Raw genomic sequence first — 14,380 nt, 5'->3', positions numbered from 1 at the left:
GTGAGTACAACTACTTGCGACTGCAAATGCATACGAGTGCAGCTGTGACTACTTGTAACTGTGACTATTTGTGACTGTGACTGACATGATTTGTTACTGCGAATGCAACTACCTGAGATCGCCACTACGACAACATTTGATTTTGACTACCTACAAATACTTGCGACTGCTTGTGATTCTGACTGCTTATGACTCTAACTACTTTTGACGCCAAAAGGGACTAGTTGTGTTTGCGGACCACTTGCGATTGTGACTAACACTATATGTGACGTTGACTACATGTGACCACCAATACGACTACTTGTGACTACATTTACGGCTATATGTGTCTGAGATTGCGACTACGACAGCAAATATTAGTGACTGTAATACCACTACTGCTATTCCAACTGTGACTGTGACAGCTAGTACTCTATGTGCATTCTTGTTGTTTAAAGGGCATATAAGTAATATATCAAGAAGGTCTAGGGCATTGAAGTTGAACTTACAAGGAATATTGAGAGGGGTGTTGAACTTGACCAAAAGATATTTTGTGCATCAAGGTTGTAAGAATAATATCTTTTCCACACCAGGTCAATCAAACCCTCACGTCAAAGTAGTAAATAAAATAGTTTAGTGTCAGAAATAAAGAGAGCTGAGTGATGCCTTTGATTTATATTTATCCTATTATTCCATTCTCATTCGTATGTAATCTTTCGAACATCCTCCCACGTGGATGTTTTTCGAGTAATTGTCTAGAAAAGGCTGTTGAATTATAATTGTAAGAAAGGAAAACGCTCAGATTACCTTTTACAATTTGGGAATTTATATTAGAATCCAAAATCTTAATTATCAAGCCAAAAACCTGAAAGCTAGAGAAATATTAATAATAATGACCCATGATAAAACTCTAGCTTTACAAAAAAAGTTTTCCAAAAGAAAGTAAAGAAGGCTTAGCTTAAGCTTAAATTAAAACTTAACACGATCAGAAATAAAATCAAATATTAATTCAAACTAAAAAAAAGAAGGCATTAACATCAAATAACAAATGAAACCCAAAACAAATAGAAAATAAAATCTTATTAAGCATCAAGAGAAAAGATACTAATATAGATGAATAAAAGAAACCTTAAAATGCCCAAAACCGGAAATAAATAGTCACGACAAATTTTAAAACATCAGAATATGCTAAAAACGGACTTTCGCTACTACCTCTTTCCCTTTGCCACAATCAAACAGTTTGCGGTAACGAACTTTAGTAAGGAGCAACCCAGCTCAATAGTAGCCGAAGCTCTAAAAAATGGAATTTTGATACCAATAGTTACATCAAAAGAATTGTACTTAAATGCTGATTTTGAATATATAAATTTCATCAAGTTTAGTCTGACCCATCAAAAAGTTACGAGCCTGAGAAAGTTTGTTTTATTTTAGAAAATAGGATGAAACACCCCCTAAAAGTCATAGAAAGCGCATCATTCAGCATATCAGACAACCCTATTGTAGAAGTTTTAAGCCCCTATCTACAAAAATGTGAAATTTGGTATTTTTTGCCAGAAGACAGATCACGGATGTGTGTTTATTTGTTTGTTTGTTTTTTTTTGCATTTTTTCGTTTTTTTCCAGAGGTGATTGTATCAAACCAGTGGTATTAGAATGTCATGAGAGGGTTCACTCTAACGGAAATTGAAATTTCTAGTGCCCTTTTTAAGTGACCGAAAAAATTGGAGGACACTTACACCCCCTCTCACACTCATTGTTTTCCCAAAGTCACCGGAGCAAATTTCTGAAATAGCTATTTTATTCAGTATAGTTAAAAACCTAATAACTATGTCTTTACGGACGATTTACTCCCCTACAGACCCCTTGGGAGGGGCTACAAGCAACAAACTTTGACCAGTGTTTACATATAGTAATGATTATTGGGAAGTGTACATACGTTTTCTGGGGATTTTTTTGCCTGGGGGGTTGAGGGGTTGAGAGTAGGGGGCTAAGTGGAAGGATCTTTTCATGGAGGAATTGGTCGTAGGGGAAGAGAATCTCCATGAAAGGGGCGCAGGATTTTCAAGCATTATATAAAAAAAACATGAAAAAATAAATATGAAAAAGTTTTTAAACTGAAAGTAAGGATCAGCATTAAAACATGAAACAAACAGAAATTATTACACATATGAGCGTTTCACTTCCTCCTAATACCCTGCTCTTTACACTAAAGTATTTTTAGTAATTTCAATTATTTATTCTATGGCCTTTGTGATTAAGGGGAATTGAACTTGGGACAAAATTTAAGCTTTAGTATAAAGAGCGAAGTAATGACGAGGGGACAAACCCCCTCATATACGTAATAAAACATTCGAATATAGAAGTTCGTTACGTAAGTTAATTCGTAAGTTACGTATATTTTTACTAATAAAAGCGTTCGTAAGAAATTGAAAGTTCTAGTTACCTTTTTAAGTAACCGAAAAATTGGAAGGTAGCTGGGCCTCCTCCCCCGCTCCCTTTTTCGAAAAGTCGTCAAATCAAAACTACGAGAAAGCCATTTAGCTAAAAAAAAAAATTAATGCAAATTTCGCTTAAATTATTCATGTGCGGAGAGCCAAAATCAAAACCTGCATTAATCCATAAATGTCCAGAAACTAAATAAAAAAGTAAGTTTTTTTTTTAACTGAAAGTAAGGAGTGACATCAAAACTTAAAACGAACAGAAATTACTCCGTATATGAAAGGGGCTGTTCCCTTCTCAACGACCCGCTCTTTGTGCTAAAGTTTGACTCTTGTTCTCAACTCTAGCTTTTAAAACAGTAAAAAACTTTAGCGTACAGAGCGGGGCGTTGAGGAGGGAGCATCCCATTTCATATACCTGGTAATTTCTGTTCGTTTGAAGTTTTAATGGCGCCCTATCTAAGGCTTCTGATGTCAGTTGCGATTTACTGAAAACAAAATATACTTATGTTTCTTTTTTCATAATTCAAACAGAGAAAATTACTGTAAACTAAATCTTGAATATCGAATTGCTGAGATTTCCGCGAATAATTATCGTTTCTAAATATTCAAATTATTTTCATTAAATTTTTCCCAGTCGTCTTGATTTTTATAATGATTCAATTTTTATTTTTTGCGTATGTTTTGAAAACCAAGCACAGTGTTCAAAATACAAATAGTTTTCAGTAAAATGCGAATGACGCATTAGTCTTTAAAAGGTTTATGGCTAGGGGGAAGGGGAGTAGCCAAAATTTTGTTTGTAGTAATTTCTGTTCGTTTTAGGTTAGACTTCAGTGTTCATTTTAATTTTGATCGCTATAGGATATATATATATATATATATATATATATATATATATATATATATATATATATATATATATATATATATATATAATATATATATATATATATATATATATATATATATATATATATATATATATATATTCATCTGTATCAGTATTTGCTGTCTTTATGCTTGATCTGATAATTCATTTTAATTTCTCTTCGTTTTGGGTTTCATTTATTTCATGATAGTCATTTCTGGTGTTAAGTTGAAATTAGTAAGGACTTTATTTTTGATGGTCTTAAATTTAATAGGGCTTAATCATTTTCTTTGCAAACTTCTTTTCGGGAAGTTTCTTTGTGTTATTTAATTACAAAGGGGTCTGCAGCTCTCTTGCATAGTCACATTTTTAGTCTAATTAAATAAAAAAAGTTTTTGTTTAACTGAGTTTTATTGGAGGTTTTTTTTTTAAATTAAGAGTAGAGAGCAAAATTAACACTTAAAATGAACAGAAATTATTCCGTTTGTGAGGGGCTGCTCTCTCCTCAATTTCTTGCTCTTCATACTAAAGTTTTTAGTAGTTAAAACAACTTTTATTCTAAAAGCTTTTAGAATAAAAGCTATAAGAATATTGTGTTTCAGAAGTCCTTCTTTAAGAACTTGGGACAAAATTCATATTTTAGCATAAAGAGCAAGGTATTGAGGAGTGTGTCGCCCCCCTCACAAAGAGAATAACTTATGTTTGTTTTAAGTTCTTATCTTACTCCTCTCTTTCAGTTGACAAAATTTGTTTTCTTTTATTCAATTTCTGATTGTTTTACAAATAATACCAATAAATCTGCCTCGCTCGTCGATTGGAACATTCAAACCATGAAACAACATCCATAAAAAGTCCTTTTAAAAAAAAGGACCCATAAAAATCCCCCAGACAATTCCATCCTCGCTGGGAATTACCTTTGGAAAATTTTCTGAGGACCATTCTGCCTGGAAAATTCTCCTTAGCCTACTTTTGTTGAAAAATGAGTTTTTAAAAATTAATTTCTTATTGTCTCTAGATCATGTCGGAAATTTCCCTCTCCACATAAATTTTTGCAGAAATTTTCCTCCCCAATGAAAATCTTCTCTCGTGGAAATCCACCCCCATATATATTTTTCCCCTCAGAAAATTCCTCCATTGGGAATTTATCCCGCAGAAAATCCCTCCTACTGATAAATTGCCCAGACAATTCTAACCCTCTGAAAATGATCCCCAGACAATTCCCCACTAACATCTCCACTTATTAAACCGAGTCGCCAAAGAGAAAGTAAGACAAATAAAAAGGATATCATATAGGAATCCTGGTAAAATCCTCTCGTGTTACATTTTACCTGGAAGCTCACCCCCCTGAAAACTTCCCTCACCGCAGGACATTCTCCCCGTAAAAAAATTCCTTGCAAAAAATCACCCGCATCCTCACCCAAAAAATGTTTGTATCTTTCGCAATAGAAAATATTATGTGTAAGCAATGAACAGTTTTCATTACTTACACCCCTTTCTCCAATGGCCCGTTCGGGTCATATCATCTCCATAGGCATAGTTATCGGATCTTTCAACTATGTTGAACGTATTGACTATCTAAAAAATTTGATCAGATGACCTTGGTGGAAAAGGAGCGTGGGAGGGGGCCTAGTTGCCCTTGAAATCTTCTTAGCTAGCTGCACTAGAATTTCTGTTTTTTATTTCAAATGAGTCTCCTCCTAGTGTTCTAGGACCATTTGTTTGGTACAATAGCCTTTGGGAAAAAAAAGACACGCATCCATAATCTTTATTCTGGCAAAAAATACAAATTCAACATCTTTGCAGATGGGAGCTGGAAATCTCTACAATAGGTTCTCTTATACGCTTGAATCTGATGGTGCAATTTTCATTTAAGATTCCTTGACTTTGTGAGAGTGTTTGACCTTTTTTTCGAAAATCAGGCAGATTTTCCAAGGATCGTAGCTTTTGATGGGTGATATTAGACTTAATTAATCTTGTATGTTTGGAATCAAACAGTTCGTGGTAACGAACTGTAGTAAGGAGCGACCCGGCTCAATAGTAGCCAAAACTCTAAAAAATAGAATTTTGATACCAATAGCTACATCATAAGAATCGCATTTTAATGCTGATTTTAAATATATAAGTTTCATCAAGTTTAGTCTGAGAAAATTTGCCTTATTTTAGAAAATAGGGGGAAACACCCCTTAAAAGCAATAGAATCTTAACGAAAATCACACCATCAGATTTAGCGTATCAGAGAACCCTATTGTAGGACTTTCAAGCTCCTATCTACAAAAATGTGGAATTTTTGTATTTTTTGCCAGAAGGCTAATCATGGATGCGTGTTCATTATTTTGTTTGTTTGTTTTTTTTTCCCCAGGGGTGATTGTATCGACCCAGTGGTCCTAGAATGTTGCGAGAGGCCTCATTCTAACGGAAATGAAAATTTCTAGTGTCCCTTTTAAGTGACAAAAAACATTGGAGGGCGCCTAGGCCCCCTCCCACGCTAATTATTTTCCTAAAGTCAACGGATCAAAATTCTGAGATAGCCATTTTATTCAGTGTATTCGAAAAACCTTATAACTATGTATTTGGGGACGACGTACTCCCCCACAGTCCCCGTGGGAGGGGCTACAAGTTACGACTTTTGACCAGTGCTTACATATAGTAATGGTTATTGGGAAGTGTATAGACGTTATCAGGGGTATTTTTCGGTTGAGGGGAGGGGCTGAGAAGAGGGGGATATGTTGGGGGAACTTTTCATCGAGGAAATTGTCATGGAAGAAGAAAATTTCCATGAAGGGAGTGCATGATTTTCTAGCATTATTTAGAAAAAAAACAGTGAAGAAATAAATATGAAAAAGTTTTTTCAACTGGAATTAAGGAGTAGCATTAAAACTTAAAACGAACAGAAATTATTACGCATATGAGGGTCTCACATCCTCCTAATACCTCGTTCTTTATGCTAAAGTATTTTTAGTAATTTCAACTATTTATTCTACAGCTTTTGTGATTCAGGGGTCATTTTTAATAAACTGGGACAAAATTTAAGCTTTAGTGTGAAGAGCGAGGTACTGACCAAGGGGTGAACCCCCTCATATACGTAATAAAAATATGAAAATACAAAAGTGCGTTACGTAAGCTAATTTATAAGTTAAGGAAATCTTTTACTAATAAAAACGTTCGTAAAAAATTGAAAGTTCTAGTTGCCTTTTTAAGTAACCAAAAAATTGGAGGGCAACTAGGCTTCCTCCCCCGCTCTTTTTTTTCTCAAAATCATTCGATTAAAACTATGAGAAAGCCATTTAGCCAAAAAAATGCAAATTTTGTTTTAATTATTCCTCTGCGGAGAGCCAAAATCAAAACATGTATTGATTCAAAAACGTTCAGAAATAAAACAAAAAAAAACAAGTTTTTTTAACTGAGAGTAAGGAGCGACATTAAAACTTAAAACGAACAGAAATTAATTCGTTAAGAAATTAATTCCCCCTATGAAAGGGGCTGCTTCCTCATCAACACCCCGCTCTTTACACTAAATTTTTTTACTGTTTTAAAAATAAAAGTTGAGAGAAAGAGTAAAACTTTAGCGTAAAGAGCGGAGCGTTGATGAGGAAGTAGCCCCTTTCATATACGAATTAATTTCTGTTCGTTTTAAGTTTTAATGTCGCTCCTTACTTTCAGTTAAAAAAACTTGTTTTTTTTTATTTAATCAGTATAAAGAACCGATTCTTTTGATGCATATATTGTTATCAAAATTTCTTTTTTGTACACTTTTGGTTGTTATTTGGCCAAGTCACTCATTTCTCACAATTCGTTGCCACGGACTGTTTAATAATTACATAAAAAACTAGTTTTTTGAACTGAAAGTAAGGAGCGACATTAAAACTTAAACGAACAGAAATTACTCCGTATATGAAATGGTTTGTCCCCTCTGCAATCCCTCGCTCTTTACGCTAAAGCTTTTAATTGTTTTAAAAAGCAGAATTGTGGCAAAGAGTCAAACTTTAGCGTAAAGAGCGAGGGATTGCAGAAGGGACAACCCATTTCATATACGGAGTAATTTTCTGTTCGTTTTAAGTTTTAATGTCGCTCCTTACTTTCAGTTAAAACAACTAGTTTTTTTATGTAATTTCTGAACGTTTTTGAATTAATGCATGTTTGATTTTGGCTCTCCACACATAAATTATTAAAATGAAATTTGCATATTAATTCCTTTTTTGGCTAAATGGCTTTCTCTTAGTTTTGATCAGACGATTTTGAGAAATAAGGGGTGGGGAAAGCCTAGTTGCCTTGCAATTTATCGGTTACATAAAAAGGCAACTATAAGTTTTAATTTTTAACGAATGGTTTTATTAGTAAAAATTATACGTAACTTAAGAATTAGCTTACGTAACAAACTTTTATATTCTTAAATTTTTATTATGTATGTGAGGGGGTTTGTCCCCTCGTTAATACCTTGCCTTTTACACTAAATCTTAAGTTTTGTCCCAATTCTTTAAGAATGACCACTGAATCCGAAAGGCCGTAGAATAAATAGTTGAAATTACTAAAATACTATAGCATAAAGTGCGAAGTATTTATCTCCTCCTATATACCTCGCTCTTTATGCTAAAGTATTTTTAGAACCCCTCATATGCGTAATAATCTCTGTTCGTTTTTAGTTTCAATGCTACTCATTACTTTCAATTGAAAAAAATTTTCCGTGTTTATTTTTTCAATGTTTTTTTTATAGTAATTTTAGAAAATCCTGCGCCCTTTTCATTGAATTTCTGTTCCCCCATGACATATTTCTCCAAGGAAAGATCCTCCCACATAGCTCCCTCCCCTCAACCGCATCCCAAAAACCAAAAAAAATCCCCTGAAAACGCTGTACACTTCCTAATAACCATTATTATATGTAAACACTGGCCGAAGTTTGTAACTTGCGGCCCCTCCCCCAGGGACCGTGGGGGAGTAAGTCATTCCCAAAGACATAGTTATTATGGTTTTTGACTATGCGGAACAAAATGGCTATCTCAAAATTTTGATCCGTTGACTTTGGAGAAAAAATGACCGTGGGAGGGGGCCTAGGTGCCCCCCAATTTTTTTGGTCACTCAAAAAGGGCACTAGAACTTTTCATTTCCGTTAGAATAAGCCCTCTTGTGAAATCCTAGGACCACTTGGTCGATACGATGACTCCTGGGAAAAAAACAAACAAATAAACAAATAAACACGCACACGTGATTTGTCTTCTGGCAAAAAATGCGAAATTCCACATTTTTGTTGATAGGAGCTTGAAACTTCTACAATTAGGTTCTCTGGTACTCTGAATCTGATGGTGTGATTTCCGTTAAGATTCTATGACTTTTAGGGGTTGTTTTCCCCTATTTTTTAAAATAAGGCAAATTTTCTCAGGCTCGTAACTTTTGATGGGTAAGACTAAACTTGATTAAACTTATATATTTAAAATCAGTATAAAAATGCAATTCTTTTGATATAGCTATTGATATCAAAACCCCATTTTTTAGTGTTTTGGTTGCTGTTGAGCCGGGTCGCTCCTTACTGTTTGATAATACTGTCCGAACTGTTTGATAATAAAGATATCTTCGCAAATTGTTCACCTTTATATTATGAAAATTATTTAAAACACATTGGAGTTAGACCTTAGGAAATCAGTTCGAACTCCCAGGAAATTGAAAGACCTTCGGTAAAATTAGAGGGTGAAAAACTCCTTGGAAAGACGGTGCCACTAAATGCGATGTGCCGTCAGTCAGTTATTCGTCATTTCTATAAAGTTTTGACATAATCTTTAAAAAAGGAGAATAATCATATAAAATGCAGATGCAATCAAAATTCTAAGTGGCAAATCCCTTTGTAGCACTTACTGCAAGGGTTTAAACAGGTGGCAGCATCTTATACCAGGTAATTTTTACTGTTTCAAAGTTTTGATCTCACTCTTTACAATCATTATTTCAATTTTATATTTCCAAAAACTACAATATTAAAATAGTAGAACTGCAATTTTTAAGACACCATTTTTTTCCAGTGAATGAAGTCCTTATCGAAGGCTGTTGATCAAAGGCGGAAGGGTAATGGTTTTGATATAATGAATGGTAATGAAAACATTGGAAGTTTTAAAATTGTTCAGTTATTGTATGCTTTTTAGTGTGGAAAAGAGAATCTGGATTTGGTCTTGAGACTTGTTGAATTCCAGGCCTTATCAAGGTCCAACCTTCCTTCATGACTATAAGCACATTCACGAGAATCGAGTGTTAAGGTTTGCCATATTTGAAAAGCAGAGAAAAATTATATCAAATATAAAATCGAAATCTAATGTCAAAAGCTGAAGTCAAACAAACTTTGTGAGTTTCTCGATAGTTAGTTTGTTAGATTTTAAATACCGTTTTTATTAATTTTATGGCTTTAGAAATTTAGACCCCACTGGGGCAGCTAATATGAAGCACTAGGGCTGCTGTATATGAAAGGGGCTACTAATGTGAATGTGAAATGGGCTATTTGATATGAATATGAAAGGGGCTACTAATATGACTACTGGGGCTGCTAATATGAAGCACTGGGGCTGCTGTATAAAAAGGGGCTGCTTCCTCATCCACAACCCGCTCTACTGCTTTTACTGTTTTAAAAAGTAGAGTTCAGAAAAAGAGTCAAACTTTAGCGTAAAGAGCGGATCGTTGATGAGGAAGCAGCCTCTTTCATATACGAAGTAATTACTGCTCGTTTTAAGTTTTAATGCCGCTCCTTACTTTCCGTTAAAAAAACTCGTTTTTTTTATATTTAATAGCGTAAAGAGGGAACAGCCCATTTCATATACAGAATAATTTCTATTGGGTTTAAGCTTTAATGTAGCTTCTTACTTTCAGTCGGAAAAATTGTTTTTTTTATTTAATTTTTGGACATTTTTGAATCAATGCAGGTTTTGATTTAGGCTCACCGTACATGAATAAAATGAAATTTGCATATTAATTTTACTTTTTTTGGCTAAATGGCTTTCTCAAAGTTTTGACCGGACTATTTTGAGAAAAAAGGGGCGGAGAAAGGGGTCTAGTTGCCCTCCAATTTTTTTGGTTATTTAAAAAGGCCACTAGAACTTTTAATTTTATTTACGAATATTCTTAATAGTAATAAATATACGTAACTTACAAATTAACTTAGGTAACGAACTTCTATATTCGTGTAAATTTATTACGTGTATGAGGGGATTTATTCCCTTGTCAATATCTTGCTCTTTAAACTGAAGTCCGAATTTTTTCCAATTCTTTAAGAATGACCCCTGAATCATAAAAGCCGTTCAATTAGAATAAATAGCTCTTTTGAATTTATTAAAAAATATTTTAGCGTAAAGAGCGAGGTATTGAGGAGGGGACGAACCCCCTTATATATGCAATAATTTCTGTTTGTTTTAAGTTTCAGTGTTGCTCATTACTTTCAGTTGCAAAAACTATTTTTTTTAAATTTAATTTCTGAACGTTCTGCAGCTTTTGATTTTGGCTCACCGTACATGAATAACTAAAACGAAATTTGTATAGTAATTTTACTTTTTTTTTGGCTAAATGGCTTTCTCAAAGTTTTGATCGGACGATTTCTAGAAAATAAGGGACGGAAAACGGGGTGTGGTTGCCCTCTAATTTTTTTAGTTACTTAAAAAGGCCACTAGAGCTATCAATTCTATTTACGAACGTTTTTATTAGTAATAATTATACGTAACTTACAAATTAACTTGAATAACGAACTTGTATGTTCGTATATTTTTATTATATATATTAGGGGGTTAATCCCCTCTTCAGTATCTCACTCTTTACACTAAAGTTCGAATTTTGTTCGAATTCATTTTAAGTTTTAATCTTGCTCTCTACTTTCAGTTGTAAAAAAGTTGTTTTTTTTTATTTAATTTCTGATTGTATTTTTTTACGTGATGCTACAAAATCCAGCGGTCCCTTCATGAAAATCCTCTCCTCGCATGATAAATTCCTCTATTTAAAGATCCTCTCACGTAATCCCCTCCTTCCACCACCAGAAGAATCCCCCCTGAAAACGTCTGCACTACATGTACCAATACTATGTGTAAACAATGGGCAAAGTTCATAACTTGACAACCTTCCCCCGGGGACTGTGGGGGATTAAGTCGTCCTCGAAGAAATAATTATAAAATTTTTTGACTATGTTGAACAAAATGGCTATCTCAAAATTTTGATCCGGTGACTTTGTGGAAGAATGAGCATGGGAGGGGGCCTTGTTGCCCCCCAATTTTTGTTGCCACTTAAAAATGACACTAGAACTTTAATTTCCGTTAGAGTGAGCCCTCTCATGACATTTTAGGACCACTGGGTGGATAAGATCACCCCTGGGAAAAAAACAAATATACACGCATCCGTGATCTTTCTTCTGGCAAAAAATAAAAAATTCCATATTTTTGCGGATAGGAGATTGAAACCTTTACAATAGGGTTCTTTGATACGCTGAATCTGATGGTGTGACTTTCGTTAGGATTTTAAGAATTTTAGGGGGTGTTTCCCCCTATTTTCTAAAATAAGGCAAATTTTCTCAGGCTCGTAACTTTTGATAGGTAAAACTAGACTCGATGAAACTTATTTATTTGAAATCAGCATAAAAATTGCATCTTTTATGTATATATTTGTATCGAAATTCCGTTTTTTAGTGTCTCGGCTAATATTGAGCCAGGTCGCCCCTTACTACAGTTCGTCACCACGAACCGTTTGATCTAATCCTTTTGATTTAATTAACCTGAAAAATCTACACATTGAATTGTACAAGGCCCTTTATAGTTTTGCTTCACTTTTTTATTTTTGTCCGCATGATATCTTATTTATTACCTGGAACAACCTAGATACTATAGAAACAGTATTGATGTGCGTTTGGCATAATTTGTTGTTAAATATATGGAAATGTTTTGTAAACTATATATATATATACATATATATATATATATATATATATATATATATATATATATATATATATATATATATATATATATATGAAAAGAGAAATCATCAATGTAACAGCACAAACACAAAAAAAAAGAAAAAAAGAGAAAGGAGATAGAAGGAGAAAGGGAAAACTGTTTTCCTAAATTAGTGGCTAATATAGACCAGCACTCGAACAAGGCCTTAACCCTACTCATTCATACAACCACATTGGTCAAACAGCATAGCCATACACAATCAACCATAAAGAATATATATATATATATATATATATATATATATATATATATATATATATATATATATATATATATATATATATATATATATATATATATATATATATACCTAATAGCTTGCCCAACATTACCATATTCTTAATAGCAAACTCTATCAAACGTACATTAATACTGTTTATATAGTATCTCGATTGTTCCATTTAGTAAATATAATATCGTAAGAACAAAAGGTCATATATACTTCTTATTCAAATTAGGCTGCTTAAGGTACCAGCAGAAATGCCGATTTGATGTAAAAATCCTACAGATTAAAAGTAAAAACACACAGGGATTGATCACTTACTAGTTCCAAGATGTACTCTTTTCATCCAGGGGAAAATAGGAACAGTGCTTTTCTCCTTATCTTTTTCATCCTGGGTCTCTCCTTCTTTTGAAGGGGAAGTTTTAGTACTTATTGATTTCCCGGAACTTTCCGTGCTAGGACTTTGTTTGCTACTTGACTGCTGGCTAGGTTCCAATTTATTTTCTCCAGCTTTTCCAAGTTTGTTCTTATCTGTCTTGCTGTCACTTGGTCTTGTGTGAGGATCACGGATTGCTAATGCTTCAGCTGCATATTTACAGCTGCTCACACTTTGTAGTGTTAGGGTACTGGGTTTTGGTTTATCAAGCTGTTCTAAGTCAGAAGTTGCCTGTATAATTTCGTCTAATCCACTGCGAAGTCCTGAGGGTTGATAATTGGAAACTTGTTGCAAAGATGAAAAATCAACTTGCTGTTCTGGGTATGGTGTTGTAAATTGAGTATATCCACTGAAACACGGCTGAAAGTTTGAACTTGCAACTGCTGGTGAATTATAATACTCGGTTGACATGTTCATTTCTCGCGATGGGAATGGACCCACAAACTGATACGAACTCATAATAAAATGTCAAAAATGTATTTACAAGCGAAGCAATATATCTTACGCGAATTATCGACACAAGAGATAGGGCTTTCGCTAATCGGCCATAAATGCCTTACGGGTCTCAGGTAATGATTTTAAAACTGTATAAGTAATCCCTCAGTTGGCATGCCTATTATTTAACACTCAATCCAGATGTGTACTAAGCACTTCGTAGTCTAAAACAAGAGTTTCGGCTTCCATGAGAAAGAATCCAGGTTTCCATACGCGCATCAGTCCAACAGTCTGTATTGCGTCACAAAACTTAAGAGCGAATGGTTACGCAAAATCAGGACCTTTTCTATAAAATGAGCCAATAGCATCAAGGAATATTGTAATCTATCATTCTGTACTCGGAAAATAATCTGGAGACTCACGGAGAGCTTAATATAAGACTCTAAAATGACTAAGTAAGAACTGAGAGATTTTCGAGTCTATTTTTATATATTTAATCACGAAATCAAAGCCTCTTAAATACAGAAAGGGATTTATAACTATAAATTAATAGAATTGCTTTCGTAATTATTGTGGCTAATAATAAAAAAAATCGCTTTCCAACAGAAAGTATTTGAGAACAAATAATTTCTAATCCAACGAACAAAAGCAGCGGTTAGAATGATGAAGAGAAAATTGTTACTTATACCTCACTAAAAACAAAATCTATAGTTACATATTGAAGTTCATATAATACAAAAAAAAGTCCTATGCTACAGGGTTGTAACTTAATATGCGGCGAGGGTGAGAATTGCCACTCCTAGACCTTGGTTCAGCCCCCCAAACCCAAGCTTACTCCCCTCTCCCAGCTGAAGTTTAGTTTCTTAAAAAAATTGTCAAAACTAAGATTTGCCTGCACAATTTAATTATCAACAGAAACGAATCAGGTTAATTAGTATATATTTACCTTTATAGTTTTATAAAGTATCTTTATAGTACTATATAGTAATTTCGTGGCACCAAATGGCTCATTTTTCAGTTATTACTGTCATTTTCACTT

At 33.9% G+C, this 14,380-nt stretch overlaps 1 protein-coding gene across 1 annotated transcript in view; it reads right to left on the bottom strand.

Annotated features, from left to right (window-relative positions):
- Nucleotides 1-13,558, bottom strand: part of LOC136035465 (homeobox protein Hox-D5-like) — a 32,387-nt gene extending 18,829 nt beyond the window's left edge. Inside the window, exon 1 of the mRNA XM_065717280.1 lies at nucleotides 12,792-13,558. Coding sequence (XP_065573352.1) covers nucleotides 12,792-13,365 — 574 coding nt within the window. The 5' untranslated portion in view covers nucleotides 13,366-13,558. The remainder of the gene's footprint in view (nucleotides 1-12,791) is intronic.
- Between the last annotated feature and the right edge of the window lie 822 nt (nucleotides 13,559-14,380).

The sequence above is a fragment of the Artemia franciscana genome, chromosome 14, assembly GCF_032884065.1.
Source record: "Artemia franciscana chromosome 14, ASM3288406v1, whole genome shotgun sequence".
NCBI lineage: Eukaryota > Metazoa > Arthropoda > Branchiopoda > Anostraca > Artemiidae > Artemia > Artemia franciscana.
The sequence above is the reverse complement of the archived record's forward strand: the minus strand, read 5'-3'. Positions and strand labels throughout refer to the sequence as shown.